Source organism: Mustela putorius, unplaced genomic scaffold, assembly GCF_011764305.1.
Source record: "Mustela putorius furo isolate JIRA1106 unplaced genomic scaffold, ASM1176430v1.1 tig00537275_pilon_pilon_pilon, whole genome shotgun sequence".
Taxonomy (NCBI): Eukaryota; Metazoa; Chordata; class Mammalia; order Carnivora; family Mustelidae; genus Mustela; species Mustela putorius.
This window is the reverse complement of record NW_025422413.1, coordinates 781,452-797,504: the sequence shown is the minus strand read 5'-3', so window position 1 is coordinate 797,504 and position 16,053 is coordinate 781,452. Positions and strand designations below refer to the sequence as shown.

At 36.1% G+C, this 16,053-nt stretch overlaps 1 protein-coding gene across 7 annotated transcripts in view; it reads right to left on the bottom strand.

Annotated features, from left to right (window-relative positions):
- The window catches only part of PSD3 (pleckstrin and Sec7 domain containing 3), a 624,510-nt gene that overhangs the window by 309,666 nt on the left and 298,791 nt on the right, over positions 1-16,053 (bottom strand). For all 7 annotated transcript variants that reach the window (XM_004775730.3, XM_004775734.3, XM_004775732.3 and 4 more), the window contains one exon: positions 5,070-5,159. In XM_004775730.3, the coding sequence (XP_004775787.1) occupies positions 5,070-5,159 (90 nt within the window). The remainder of the gene's footprint in view (positions 1-5,069; positions 5,160-16,053) is intronic.

The following is a 16,053-nucleotide window of genomic DNA, read 5'->3' as shown; positions in this document are numbered from 1 at the left end:
TCCACCTGCTCTTTTATATTTTCTCCAAATGGTCCTAGGTAAGAAGGCTCAGGACCTCCAATCATGCGGTTTCAAAGATACAAACCAAATATAAGATATAAAAGCATGGCAAGAGGGATATGGTCCAGGAGAAATGGCCTGTTGTTAACAAGGTAAAAAGGCAAAGAAAACAGGCTAACCAAGGTTCATGAATTTTCAAGTGCCCCCATGATGTTAACACAGACTTTACGGAACAAATGCTTCTTATGGAAAATTATGATGCTTGTTCTTTGGAATCAACAGTCTTTGGGAAAAAAGGAAGCCATAAATGATGAGGTTTAAAAATCTTGCCACAAAAGGAAGAAACGCACAAGTTCAAGATCACAGACGGTCCATTGAAAAGAGAAAGAGAATGTGCATGGTTAGTCTGAAAAAAGGACAGGCAATAGAGGTCTTATGAATTAAAGTTAATCCCACTTGGCCCTAGTACTTATAAAACACTTTAGACCCAAACCCTGTAGGAAGGGATGGAGGCCCTTTGCAGTCCACTTCAAGCTAGGTAAAGAATAGAATATTATTAAAAATTTTTAAAAGTTACAACAGCTAACAGATATTGCATTTATTACATGCTAGGACTCTAAAGGCTTTATAGGTTAACTCATTCAATTAATAAAACTGATGAGGTGGATACTAATAAGATCTCCCAGAAATCAAGAGACAAAGTTTCAGTGAATTTACTTACAATCCCTCAGCTACTAAGAGAGGGGAGCTGGGATTAGAACCCAATCAGTACAGCTCTCACGTCTATAATCATAATCAGCACACTATAGTGTCTCTCAGCCTCTAAGCCAGAGCTAGCCCATGTTTTACATTCTCATCCCTCTCTATTCATGTACTTAAGAGTTGCATTGTTACAGAATCTTAGAAATGTCTTATTAAGTTTATAAAAAGAAACTCCCTTTCCTCCTCTTTCCCACATTTTCCCTCAAGGATGCACATCCAAGTGGGATGGGCAGTCCCTATACAGCCATGAAACTTGCCAGATGGTCTGTCGTATTTTGTTAAATGAACTCCTCTACTGATTTGGTGAAATAATAGGGAAAGGTACGTATGACAGAGAACATTAATGTTTATGGGTGGGAAAGGTGATGGGAAATGAAATAGAATAATCATCTAACTAAAAACCATAGGAACTCAACTACTAAAATGGTACCTGTACTTCAAAGGCCTCTCTCAAACATGACATCCTTCTAGCCAGACTTCAACGTTAAAGAACCTAAATAATCTTCTATCACTGGTTGTCATTTGCTATCCAACTAACTATGCTTTATACTATAGGTATCTAGAATTAAAACTCAAAGTAGCTTGTGGGAAAACTTGCTTATTTGCACAAAGCACTCATTTCTCTGTTAGGTCATCAGGTCAAAAGGGACACAGCAGTGGAACTGTAAATTATAAAAAAGGGCTCAATTACCTATCCCTTTCATGTAGTCTAGGGCAAAATTAAAGCAAAGTATTAACTGAAGTCTCTGAATTAAAGGCTTGAAATAAATTTCTCATTTTTCATATATTTAAATACATTAAGGTTTATCTTTTTGATAACCATTTCTGTTGAGAACAAGGAGAATCAGTTTATATTTTAATTTCAATATGGAACAATTATTTACTTTAAGGGAAAAAGAACCACCCATCTTTCTCAGTAGTCTGTGAGGACAGGGGCCCATTTAGTTCTAGCATGTTCTCCAAGTCCACAATACCCAGTGAACACACAAAAGGCCATCAAGAAATATTCCCTACTACCCAACCACACTGAATAACAGACATAAGATAAGATGTTACTGCTGGTCCAAGGATAGCTGAACAGACATGGATGAAATGCTATTTTTGAACCAAAGAAATCTGAAAGTAATCAGATTAATATGTAGCAATGAAAGCCTCAGCTTAATCCATGTAACTCTAGGCATCTTACTTAATAAATTAAACTGAATGTTGTCAGTACCTGCAATTTTCAAGTTGGAGAGAGGACAGAAGAGGGCAGAAAAGGGGTTAGGTCACTCAGAACCTGTAACACAATACCAAATGTTTTGTGTTTGTCTTTCTGTGTGTCAGGTATATAATCATTGTCCATGAAAGTTCAAATTAACATTCTACCCAGGAATTAATCTCTGAAGAGAATCAAGAGATAACCACTGAGAAAGAAAATGAGGGAGAGTGTTTGAGAAGGAGTGAAGAAAGAGGAGAAAGAAGAGACAAAACTGAAAAGAAATAAAATATAATAAAAGTAAAAAAAAAAGAGCGAGAGAGAGAGAACAAGAGAAAAGAAAAAACACAGATGAATAGAAACAGAGGAATTAAGTGAGGAAAAGGAGGAAGGAAGGAAGACCAGGAGGGCATGGAAGGGAAAAAGAATAGCCATATGGAAAAGAGAAATGAAACAAAAATGGTTTGAAAAAAACCTTTTCTTGGTGAAATTTTCAGTAAAATCCAGATTCTTGCTGAAATGGAAAACTCCACATTTGGTGGGTGAGTGGCTGGGCTTTTTTCTATGAAAGAGAATCAGTATTTTACTTGACAATTTCCATGCTAAATGCCACTGTCACTTTCAGTGTCATTTCACTGTCATCTTCCTACAGTAAATAAAACAGTATAATAAATATTTTCCCCCCTGAGGTTTAAAAACATGATCTCAACAGTACGACTTTAACAAATCATCCAGAAAATTCTTGGCAGAGTAAACCAAAGAACATATGTTTATCCAAGGTGAACGGCAGCCACTGGACTTATGTTAACTACGTTTGGTTTCAGACAGCTCATCAAATATGCTTTAAAACTGCCCAATAATTCATCCACAGTCATGCATGTTACCATAAGCCTACCAATAAAATCTGAAAGCTTCGGGGCGCCTGGGTGGCTCAGTGGGTTAAAGCTTCTGCCGTCGGCACAGGTCATGGTCCCAGGGTCCTGGGATCAAGCGCCGCATTGGGCTGTCCGCTCCGCGGAGAGCCTGCTTCCTCCTCTCTCTCTTTCTACCTGCCTCTCTGCCTACTTGTGATCTCTGTCTGTCAAATAAATAAAATCTTTAAAAAAAAAAACAAAAAACAAAAAACTGAAAGCTTCACTACGAAAATTTTTCTTGCCAATTTCCACTTCTGACATAACTTGATAAAAGCTTCTCCAATCCGGGGCGCCTAGGTGGCTCAGTGGGTTAAGGCCTCTGCCTTCCGCTCAGGTCATGATCCCAGCGTCCTGGGATCGAGCCCCACATCGGGCTCTCTGCTCAGCAGGGAGCCTGCTTCCTCCTCTCTCTCTCTGCTTACTTGTAATCTCTGTCTGTCAAATAAATAAATAAAAATCTTTAAAAAAAAAAAAAAAAGCTTCTCCAATCCTTCTCTTAGAAAGACTGCATTATTTTCCACGTTAATAACACTAAACTGAAAACACTTGTTAACATACGTCTACAGTACATCTTCAATGGATGTAGAGAATGTATTTACCATGTCACAATCCAACACATTTTATTTCCCATTCAGAACTGTAGCTTAAAGCAATGGCCACAATCACCAAACTGTGGAAAGAGCCAAGATGCCTTTCAACAAACGAATGGATAAAGAAGATATGGTTCATATACCCAATGTATTACTCCTCCACCAGAAAGGATGAATACCCAACTGTTTTATCAACATGGACAGGACTGGAGGAGATTATGCTGAGTGAAGTAAGTCAAGCAGAGAGAGTCAGTTATCATGGTTTCACTTACTTGTGGAGCATAAGGAATAACACAGAGGACATTAGGAGAAGGAAAGGAAAAGTGGATTGGGGTAAATCAGAGGGAGAGACAAACCATGAGAGATTGTGGACTCTGAGAAACAAACTGAGGGTTTTGGAAGGGGGGTGGCGGTGAGAGGTTGGGTGAGCCTGGTGGTGGTATTAAGGAGGGCACGAATTGTATAGAGCACGGGGTGAATCTTGGAACACTGAAAAAATTAAATTAAATTAAAAAAAAAAAAAAAGAATTGTAGGTTCAGCCATGGCAGCATTTATCCTATAAGGAAACAATCTTAAAAAATACCTTCTTTACATAGTAACCTGAAGCTACTTTTCTTCTTGCTTTTTCCATAAGGTAATTATTCACTGAGTTGCAATTAAAGTCAGCAAAAGAATCTCATAATATCATATCTTATGCCTTTTTTCACTTTCTACATATATATGTGTGTGTGTGTGTGTGTGTGTGTGTCTTTCAAAATCTAGGACTCTACTGTATATGTCTTATATGGTTTAAAAGTTACATAAAACATAATAAAGGACTTATTCGCAACTGGTACCTTTCCAGATCATACCATGATTCATATGTGTTGCCCTTAGCAAATTCAAAGGAACTGCCAAAGAAATCTACATATGTACAAAGTTTTTAAAAAGGCTAGAATCTAACAGAATTCTGTAAACATCATATTGTCAACATACATATCTTATCCTGAACTGCTAAAATATTCACATCCATTATCAATCACTATTTTCTATTTAAACAAATGCATTTCTCATTTATACTGCTGCAGAAAATTACGAATTCTAAAGCTTATTTTGTTGTCTCCTTGGAAACAATCTGATACAGAAAAACATGCTGACGGTTACCAATAATGAAACCAACCACAAATCATTCAAACATTCTACAATTACTCAGATTTCCAGAGACAACCTAAATGGCTCTACAACTAGGGACTGAATACAGCTTTCATTACAGTATGTAAAGGCTTTTTTGTTTCCATAGTGAATATACCTTTGTGATCTTTCTCAAGTTCTGACATATGCTCACAAATCAAACAAAAACTGCCCACTATCTGAATCACCAATTATTCCAAATCTACTTACTGTCTCAGTATTATTGGTTACCATGTGAACTTTTATAATTTATTCATTGAAGGGTATCTGCAGTCTGACACATCAAGGATGAGTTCCAATAGAAATATCACCAACAAAACCAAAAGCAAAAATCAAAATACTTAAGTGATCCTTGGCCTTTTTATTTTAGATTAAAAAATAAGCAGAAAAGATAAAAATAAATATTTTTAAAAGCCAATTATTTCAATGCTTACTTTTAGTAGATCCTTGGAGAAATCACCACCCTCATTTATGCCTTGGAGGTTTGCAATGAACTCTTGGCAGGTCATCTTCTTTCCAATATTCTGGAATAGAGGCAAATAATACATCATAATGGCATACATACATGGAATTCCTAAAACTGTGATTAAGCAAAGCAAGACTGGTTTGGCTTTTCAATATATGAATACACATGCCCCTATATGTGCATATATCCACACATACATATAATACAAACTTATATACATGAGAAACAGATGGCTTATTATGCTTTCAAAATAGTCATTAAATATAAATAGCAAAATTATGCCAAACCTTTTTTTAACCTACAAAACATGAGAAATTTATGCTACATTTATATACATGTAAGGTAGCTTTTAATAAAAACATGGACAAAATGACATTTCTGAGCAGACCTCTGATAGCTCTTTATTTACTTGTTTATTTTTATGTCCTACATATTGTCAAGAGCTGTGAAGGATCTGAGATTTTAGCCCACTTTCAAGCTAACAAACTAGTCTACCACGATCACACATGTTGGCAGATAAAGTATGATTCCTGAGTCAGAGGCTCAGTAATTTTTTTATAATAGGAGCAGCCAAAATACCAGCATTTTCTTGCTCCAGTTTCCTGGGTCCCAGTTCTCACAGAACCTGAACAGGGCCAGCTGATATGTACAAGCAGTGGGTTGTGATACAGGAAAGGAGCCCTGCCAGGAGATCTGGGAATCTGAATAATTGTAATGAACATTAAGCATGCCTACTGTTTTTGCTCTAAATGAAGAAACCAAGTCTTCTCATGCAAGGCTATAAGCAAATCTATCCACTGCTCTGAAGTCACTATATTTTCCAAAGCTGCTCAGTATAGAAACAGTTTTGGAAAAATTACACCAGAACAAAATTTCTGTTCATAAAATGTACAGAAATGTAAGAAACCCAAGGAAAATTGTCTCCTAACATATTTGAGTTTAAGAAAAAGTTTAAGATTTAAGAGTAAGTTTAACAACAACATAAATCACATTAATAAAATAAAAAAATTAGAAAATCTAAACTAACAAAAAAAAGAGAAAATACAAATATATTAGACCTAGAAAACTAATAAAACAATAAAACTCCTAGGCCAGTTTCAGTCAACTAGTAAGAGCTTCCAGGATTCAGAAGGATTCAGAGGCTCAATCTGGACACCAGCAGAAATCTGTCATGAGTAGAAGAGGGAAATGGAACACATACGCACCAGTATGGGATCTCTGGGAATATGTGGTTCAAGTGAACGTGAAGTGTACCAATGTATTAATATCCTTGTACAGAATATGTATGTTCTATGAGGCTATTTTTCAGAAAAGAACAAGGGCTAGAATATTAGTCCTCAAGTTGAGGAAAAATATTAAGACTTTTAAAGGGTTGGAAAGCCATGGATAGTTTTAAGAGAGTATGTATACAGAACATTAACTTCAAAAATACAGATCTGCCTGGGAACATATACACCTATGTGTTTTAAAAGTAATCACTTCCCTGCAAATAAAAACCACAAGGAGATACCACGTCACACCAATCAGAATGGCTAAAATTAACAAGTCAGGAAATGACAGATGCTGGCAAGGATTAGGAGAAAGGGGAACCCTCCTACACTGTTAGTGGGACGCAAGCTGGTGTAGACACTCTGGAAAACAGCATGGAGGCTCCTCAAAAGATTGAAAATAGAGCTACCCTATGACCCAGCAATTGCACTACTGGGTATTTACCCTAAAGATACAAACATAGTGATCCAAAGAGGAACATGTACCCAAATGTTTATAGCAGCAATGTCTACAATAGCCAAACTAGAAAGAACCTAGATGTCCGTCAACAGATGAATGGATAAAGAAGATGTGAGATAGATAGATAGATAGATAGATATAGATATAGATATAGATATAGATATATAATGGAATACTATGCAGCCATCAAAAGGAATGAAATTTTATCATTTGTGACAACTTGGATGGAACTAGAGAGTATTATGCTTAGCAAAATAATCGGAGAAAGACAACTATCATATGCGCTCCCTGATATGAGGAAGTTGAGAAGGAACGTAGGGGGCTTGAGGGGTAGGAAACGAATAAATGAAACAAGATGGGATCAGGAGGGAGACAAACCATAAGAGACTCTTAATCTCACAAAACAAACTGAGGGTTGCCAGGGGGGAGGGGGGAGGGAGAGGGCGGTGGGGTTGTGGACATTGGGGAGAGTATGTGCTGTGAAGTGTGTAAACCTGGCAATTCACAGACCTGTACCCCTGGGGCATTATATGTTAATTTAAAAAAAAAAGTAATCACTTCCCACTCCCCCCTCACAACTGCTCTTCTACTTTACAGCATGAAACAAATCATCCAACCCACCCTATCTAATTAATTACAGTGAAAGTGCTAAATAACTTGTTAAAAACCTTGCCTTTTCCATAAGCAAAGAGGGCATAGTCAGACTTTACATGCAAGACTGGATGAATGTTTTAACAATGAGAACTGGCTTTGCCAATGATTTTAAGTTAAATCTGCAGCCCTAAGTTCTGATGAAAATTTATTTAAAGCACAGGAACTTTAATAAAAAAAAAAAAATACCGTCTCACATTAATTGAAAAACACCATTACCTCAACCTTTTCCAATCCCTGAAAATTACCTTTTCCAATCCTTACCAAGTATATCAGATCAAAAAAGGTACATGTACTAAATGTTGGCTAACTGAACACCTAATAATTAAAAAACAAAAGGTATCTTAAGGTAAAACGTAACAAGTACATTCAATAGTCATTTTCATATGACTTGACAAGGTCTTTCTAGTTATGTTCTGAGCATCTGAGAAAATGAATGAATAATGACTACATAAAAAATTCTTTTCCAAGTCAGAAGTTTCCAATTCTCAAAATCAAAAAAGGATATGATTTAACTATCAGTTAAAAACCAACATTTTCTTTAACATGTGACCTGGTGAATTCAAGTATTTGTAACATTATCTTTTTTAATCACTTTTGTATTGTTCAAAACAAAAATTTCTTGAAGAGTGATTTATATTTAAACATTTGTTGTATGATAGTCATGAGATATTTTTTTATAAATAAGTATCAAATAATAATAAAAGACTCCCAAGTATAAAAACACATTACATTAAAAAAACTCTTGAAAACTAAACAGTTATGACTATTAGGAGAAAAAAGTGAAATAAAGAGTTGGCTTTTTTATATGATGGAGGGTCTGCTCCATCCTATAAGTTTTTACAAATACCAGCTTTACTGAAATATAACGCACATAACATTCACCCTTCCGAATTATACAATTCAGTAATTCTTATGTATTTATTTATTTACTTGAGAGGTGACAAGGGTGAGCAGGAGGGAGGACAGGGGGCAGGGAGAGGTAAGAGCAGACTCTGCGCTGAGCACAGAACCCAACTAAGGGCTTGATCTCACCATCCTGAGATCGTGACCTGAGCTACAGTCAAGACTCCACCATTCATCTAACTGAGCCACCCAGCTGCTCCTACAGTTCAGTAATTCTTAATATGTTGACAGAGTTCTGCAGCCATTACCACTATCTAAATTCAAAACATTTTCATCACTCCAAAAGACACCCCAATCCATTAGCAGTCAGTTTTCATATCTCTCCTCCCACCCCCAATACCATCTCCTGGCAACCACTAATCCCCTTATTTGTATGGATTTTCTTGTGAAGGAACATTTCACATAAATGTAATTATATAAAATGTGGCCTTTTTAAACTGGCTTCTTTCATCTACCATATACTTTTCAAAGTACATCCATATTTTAGCGTCCATCAGTATTTTATTGCAAAATAACACTCCATTGTATGAATATGCCAAACTTTCCATTCAGAAGTTGATGGCTTCTTGGACTGTTCCCACAGTTTGGTTATTATGAATAATGTTGCTATAAATATTTGTGTAAAGTTTTTGTGTAGACATATGTTTTCATTCCTCCTATATACATAACTCAGGAGTGGGATTGCTAGGTCGTACGGTAACTCTATGTTTAATCATTTGAGGAACTGTCAGAATTTTTTCCAAACAGACCACACCAGTTTACATCCCTACTAAAGGTGTGAGTTTCAATTTCTCCACATCCTTACCAGCATTTATCTGTCTTTTTCATTTCAGCCATTTCTAGTAGATATGAATTGCCATCTTGTGGCTCTGATTTGCAATTCCCTAATGACTAATGATGTTCAGCACCCTTTCAAAAATGCACATATTGGCCATTTGTATATATTCTTGGAAGAAATGCCTACTCAAATCCTTTGCCCTTATTGAGTCATTTGTCTTTTATTGTTAAGTTGTAGGAGATATTTATATACTCTGGATATATAAGGAGTTTTGAGTCCTTATCAGATATATACTTTGAAAATGTTTTCTCCTATTCTGCGGGTTACCTTTTCTTGATGGTGCTGTCTGGAGCACAGAAAGTTTCAATCTCGATGAAATCCTTTTTTTTTTTTTTTTTTTTTTTGCTGGAAATGCTTTAACTCTATACCCATTAAAAAACAACTCCCCTGAGTCTCTGGTAACAATCATTCTACTCTCTTTCTCTGAATTTGACTGCTTTTGATATTTCACATAAGTGGAATCATAGAATACTTTCTTGCGTGTGTGTATATGTGTGTGTGTGTCTGTGTGTGTGTGTATATACACATATATGTATGTATAAATGTGTGTATGCGTGTTTCATAAATATATATATAATATAAATAAATATTTCAAGTGCACAGCCCTGTAACTTGACATCTGCATACACTACCAAATGACCACCACCACCAAGTCCAGTTACCATCCACCCCCATAAAAATGATCTCCTTTATTCCATTTCACCTATTCCCCAATTCCCTTACACTCTGGTAACTTCTACTTTGTTTTCTATATTTATGAGTTTGTTTTGTTTCATTTGCTCATTTGTTTTCCAACTTTCCATAGATGCTGCCTGGGTCAAATTAACAAATTATTGCCTAATCCAAGGTCAGAAAGATCTGTTCCTATGTTTCCGAAAAATGATACACTGTTAGCTCTCACATTTAGATATTTGATCCATACTGCAATAATTTTTGTACAGGGCAGGAAAAACAAATCCAAGTTCATTCTTTTCCACGTGTCTATCCCAGCACCATTTGTTGAAAAGGCCATTCTTTCTCCCACTGAATAATTTTGGGATCCCTGTTGAAAATCAACTGACCATAAATCTAAGGGTTTACTTCAAATTCTCAATTCTATTGTATTGACCTAGACAAGTGACTGGATGCCAGTATAAGACTCTTGATTCGTGTAGCTTTATACTAAAAGTTGTTTTTGCCTTTGTATTTATTGTGGCAAAAAAATACACAGCAAAAAAATTTACCTTCTTAACCATATTTAAGTATACAGTTCAGCAGTGTAAGTATAGTCACATGGTTATAAAACAGACTTGCAGAACTTTTGCTGTCTCCCTAATAATTAGTGATGCTGAACATCATCTCATGTGCCTTTTGCAATCTGTATGTCATCTGGTATAATGTCTATTCAGATCCTCTATCCACTTTTTAATGAGGTTTTTTGGGTTTTGCTGAGTTATAGGAGATATGTAGATAGATAGATCTATATTCATATATATATTTAACCCCTTATCAGATATACGGTTTGCAAGTATATTCTTGCATTCAGTAGGTTGCCTTTATGTTTTGATGATGGTTTTCCTTTCCAGAAGCTTTTTAGTTTCATATACTCTCATTTTGGTGTATTTTTGCTTTTGTTTCTCATCTTGGGAGTCAGGTCCAAAAAAGACATCATTAGGACTGATGTCCAGGAGTTTCCTGTCTATATTTTCTACTAGGAATTTCATGGTTTCAGGTCTTACATTCATGTCTTTAATCCATTTTGACTTAATTTTTGTGTATGGTATAAGACAGTGAGTACAGTTTTGTTATCTTGCATGTGGCTGTCCAGTTTTCCCAGCACTCTTTATTGAAGAGACTCTCCTTTCTCCATTGTACGTTCTTGGTTCCTCCTGTGTAGTTTAATTGTCCATATATATGTGGATTTATTTTGGGGCTCTTTCATTCCACTGATCCGTGTGTCTATTTTTATACTGATAATGTATTTTTGATTATTACAGCTTTGTATTACAGTTTGAAGTTAGCATACCTCCAATTTTGCTCTTTCTCAGGATCACTTTGGTCTTGAGAAACTTCTGCAGTTCCATACAAATTTTATAATTATTTGTTCTAGTTCTGTGAAGTATGCCATTAGGATTTTAATGGATATTGAATTGAGCTGGTCGGTTATTTTGAGTAGTATGGACATTTAAACAATAGTAATTCTTTCAATCCCTGAGCATGGACTATCTTTCCATTTATTTGGGTCATCTTCAATTTTATCAGTGTCTTATAGTTCTCAGAGTATATATAGGTCTTTCACCCTTGTAGTTAAATTCATTCCTGGGTATATTATTCTTTGTGATTGTATGCAATTACAAATGGGATTCTTTGCAATTATAAACGGGATTGTTTTCTTAATTTATCTTTCTGATGTTTTGTTATTAACATATAGAAATGCCATGCATATCTGTATATTGATTTTGTGTCCTACAACTTTACTGAATTCATTTATCAGTTCCAACTGGTAAGACTTTGGTGGATTTTTCAGGGTTTTCTATATGTAGTAGCATGTCATCTATGGAAAGAGTTCTACTTCTGCCTTTCTGATTTGGATATCTTTTATTTCTTTTTCTTGTCTAACCACTGTTCCTAGAACTTCTAATACTACATTGACTTGAAGTGATAGGAATGGGCAGCCCTGTCTTGTTCTTAGAGGAAAAGCTTTTAGCACATTACTGTTGAATATGATGCTACCTCTAGGAGTGTGCTATATGGCCATTAGTATGTTCCCTCTGTATCCACTTTGTTGAGGTTTTCTCATAAATAAATGTTACATTTTATCAAATGCTTTTTCTGTGTCTACTGCGATGTCATGTGATTTTTATCATACATTTTGTTAATAGATCACATTGAGGAATATTATGCCTCCATCAGAAAGAATGAATACCCAATTTTGTATCAACATTGACAAGACTGGAGGAGATTATGCTGAGTGAAATAAATCAAGCAAAGAGAGTCAATTATCATATGGTTTCACTTACTTGTGGAGCATAAGGAATCATACAAAGGACATTGGGAGATGGAGAGGAAAAGTAAGTTGGGCAAAATCGGAGGGGAAAACAAACCATAAGAGACTGTGGACTCTGAGAAACAAACTGAGGGTTTTGGAGGGGAGGAGAGTGGGGAGTCGGGTAAGCCTGGTGGCAGGTATTAAGGAGGGCGCATATTGCATGGAGCATTGGGTGTGGTGCATAAACAATAAATCTTGGAACACTGAAAAAAATTAAATTAAAAAAGATCACATTGATTTACAGATGTTGAACCACCCTTGCATCTCTAAAATAAATGCCACTTGATCCTGATGTATGATCTTTTTAGCATATTACTGGGTCAGTTTACTAATACTTTCTTGAGGATTATTTCTACTATGCTCATCAAGGATACTAGCCTATAATTTTCCTTTTTTTGTGGTTTCCCTTTTTCGGTTTGGTATCAGGATAATGCTAGATTTGTAAAATGTGTTGGAAAAAGTTCCCTCCTCTTCAACTTTTTGGAAGAATTTGAGAAGAATATTAAATCTTCTTTGAATGTTTGATAGAATTTGCCAAAGAAGCCATCTGATCCTGAACTTTCATTTGTTGAGAGATTTCTGATTACTGTTTTAATCTCCCTACCAAAGTCTATTAAACTTTATATTTCTTCATATTCAGTCTTGGAAGATTTTATGTTCCTAGAAATTTTTTTAAAAGATTTTTATTTACTTGACAGAGAGAGCACAAGTAGACACAGCAGCAGGCAGAGGGAGAGGGAGAAGCAGGCTCCATGCTAAGCAAAGAGGCTCTTCACTGAGCAGGGAGACTTATCCCAGGACTCTGCGATCATGACCTGAACTGAAGGCAGCCACTTAACTGACAGAGTCGACCCAGATGCCCCTGATTATAGAAATGTATCCATTTCTTCTAGGTTGTCCACCTTGTTGGCAAATAATTGTTCATTATAGTCCCTTATGATCTTTTGTATTTCTGTGGTATCAGCTGTAACTTCCCTTTCATTTCTTACTTTGTTTGTGTACTCTATCTTTTTTTCTTGGTTAGTCAAACTTAAGAGTTTATTGATTTTGTTTACATTTTCAAAGAACCAGTTTAGTTTCGCTGATAGTTTTTTTAGTCTATTTTTTTTTTTTTTTTTTTTTTAGTCTCTATTTCCTCTCTGATCTTGTTTTCTTCTTTCTACTAATGTTGGGCTTTGCTCTTCTTTCCCTAGTTCTCTGAGGTATAAAGTTAGATTGTTTATTTGAGGTTTTTCTTGTTTCTTGAGGTAGGTCTATATTACTATGAACTTCCTTCTTAGAACCATTTTTTGTTATGTGTCATATATTTGGGACTGCTGCATTCCATAATTTTGATATGTCATATTTCTCTTTATGTATCTCTAGGTATTTTTTTCCTTTCTCTTTTGATTCATTTAATGACCCCTGGATGTTCAGTACTTACTGTTTAATCTCCAAGTTTTGTTGAGTTTTTTACTCATTTTCTTCTTGTAAATGATTTCTAGTTTCACATCATTATGATTGCAAAAAATGTTTGATATAGTTTCAGTTTTCTTGCATTTGTTTTGTGACTCAACATGTGATCTATTCTTGAAGAATGTTCCATGTGCACTTGAGAAGTTTGTGTATTCTGCTGCTTTTGGATGAAATGTTCTGTATATAGCAATTAAATCCATCTGGTCTAATGTGTCATTTATGCCTGATGTTTCCGTCTTGATCTTTTGTCTGAATGGTCTGTCCATTTATGAAACATTACTGCTATTGCATTGCTTTCAGTTTTTCCAAGTCTTGTAATATTTGCTTTATAAATCTTGGTCCTCCTATGTTGAGGGCATATACATTTCTAAGTATTTTATCTTCCTATTGTATTGACCCCTTTTAAGACAGTGCAATGCCCTTCTCTACTTTTTTTTTTTTAATTTTTTATTTTTGATAAACATATATTTTTATCCCCAGGGGTACAGGTCTGTGAATCACCAGGTTTACACACTTCACAGCACTCACCAAATCACATACCCTCCCCAATGTCCATAATCCCACCCCCTTCTCCCAAACCCCCTCCCCCCGGCAACCCTCAGTTTGTTTTGTGAGATTAAGAGTCACTTATGGTTTGTCTCCCTCCTAATCCCATCTTGTTTCATTTATTCTTCTTCTACGCACTTAAGCCTCCATGTTGTATCACCACTTCCTCATATCAGGGAGATCATATGATAGTTGTCTTTCTCTGCTTGACTTATTTCGCTAAGCATGATACGCTCTAGTTCCATCCACGTTGTTGCAAATGGCAAGATTTCATTTCTTTTGATGGCTGCATAGTATTCCATTGTGTATATATACCACATCTTCTTGATCCATTCATCTGTTGATGGACATCTAGGTTCTTTCCATAGTTTGGCTATTGTGGACATTGCTGCTATAAACATTCGGGTGCATGTGCCCCTTTGGATCACTACATTTGTATCTTTAGGGTAAATACCCAATAGTGCAATTGCTGGGTCATAGGGCAGTTCTATTTTCAACATTTTGAGGAACCTCCATGCTGTTTTCCAGAGTGGCTGCACCAGCTTGCATTCCCACCAACAGTGTAGGAGGGTTCCCCTTTCTCCCCATCCTCGCCAGCATCTGTCATTTCCTGACTTGTTGATTTTAGCCATTCTGACTGGTGTGAGGTGATATCTCATTGTGGTTTTGATTTGTATTTCCCTGATGCCGAGTGATATGGAGCACTTTTTCATGTGTCTGTTCGCCATCTGGATGTCTTCTTTGCAGAAATGTCTGTTCATGTCCTCTGCCCATTTCTTGATTGGATTATTTGTTCTTTGGGTGTTGAGTTTGCTAAGTTCTTTATAGATTCTGGACACTAGTCCTTTATCTGATATGTCGTTTGCAAATATCTTCTCCCATTCTGTCAGTTGTCTTTTGATTTTGTTAATTGTTTCCTTTGCTGTGCAAAAGCTTTTGATCTTGATGAAATCCCAGTAGTTCATTTTTTCCCTTGCTTCCCTTGCCTTTTGCGTTGTTCCTGGGAAGATGTTGCTGCGGCAGAGGTCGAAGAGGTTGCTGCCCGTGTTCTCCTCAAGGATTTTGATGGATTCCTTTCGTACATTGAGGTCCTTCATCCATTTTGAGTCTATTTTTGTGTGTGGCGTAAGGGAATGGTCCAATTTCATTTTTCTGCATGTGGCTGTCCAATTTTCCCAGCACCATTTATTGAAAAGGCTGTCTTTTTTCCATTGGACATTCTTTCCTGCTTTGTCGAAGATTAGTTGACCATAGATTTGAGGGTCTATTTCTGGACTCTCTATTCTGTTCCATTGATCTATGTGTCTGTTTTTGTGCCAGTACCATGCTGTCTTGATGATGACAGCTTTGTAATAGAGCCTGAAGTCCGGAATTGTGATGCCACCAACGTTGGCTTTCTTTTTCAATATCCCTTTGGCTATTCGAGGTCTTTTCTGGTTCCATATAAATTTTAGCATTATTTGTTCCATTTCTTTGAAAAAGATGGATGGTACTTTGATAGGAATTGCATTAAATGTGTAGTTTGCTTTAGGTAGCATAGACATTTGCACAATATTTATTCTTCCAATCCAGGAGCATGGAACATTTTTCCATTTCTTTGTGTCTTCCTCAATTTCTTTCATGAGTACTTTATAGTTTTCTGAGTATAGATTCTGTGTCTCTTTGGTTAGGTTTATTCCTAGGTATCTTATGGTTTTGGATGCAATTGTAAATGGGATTGACACCTTAATTTCTCTTTCTTCTGTCTTGCTGTTGGTGTAGAGAAATGCAACTGATTTCTGTGCATTGATTTTATATCCT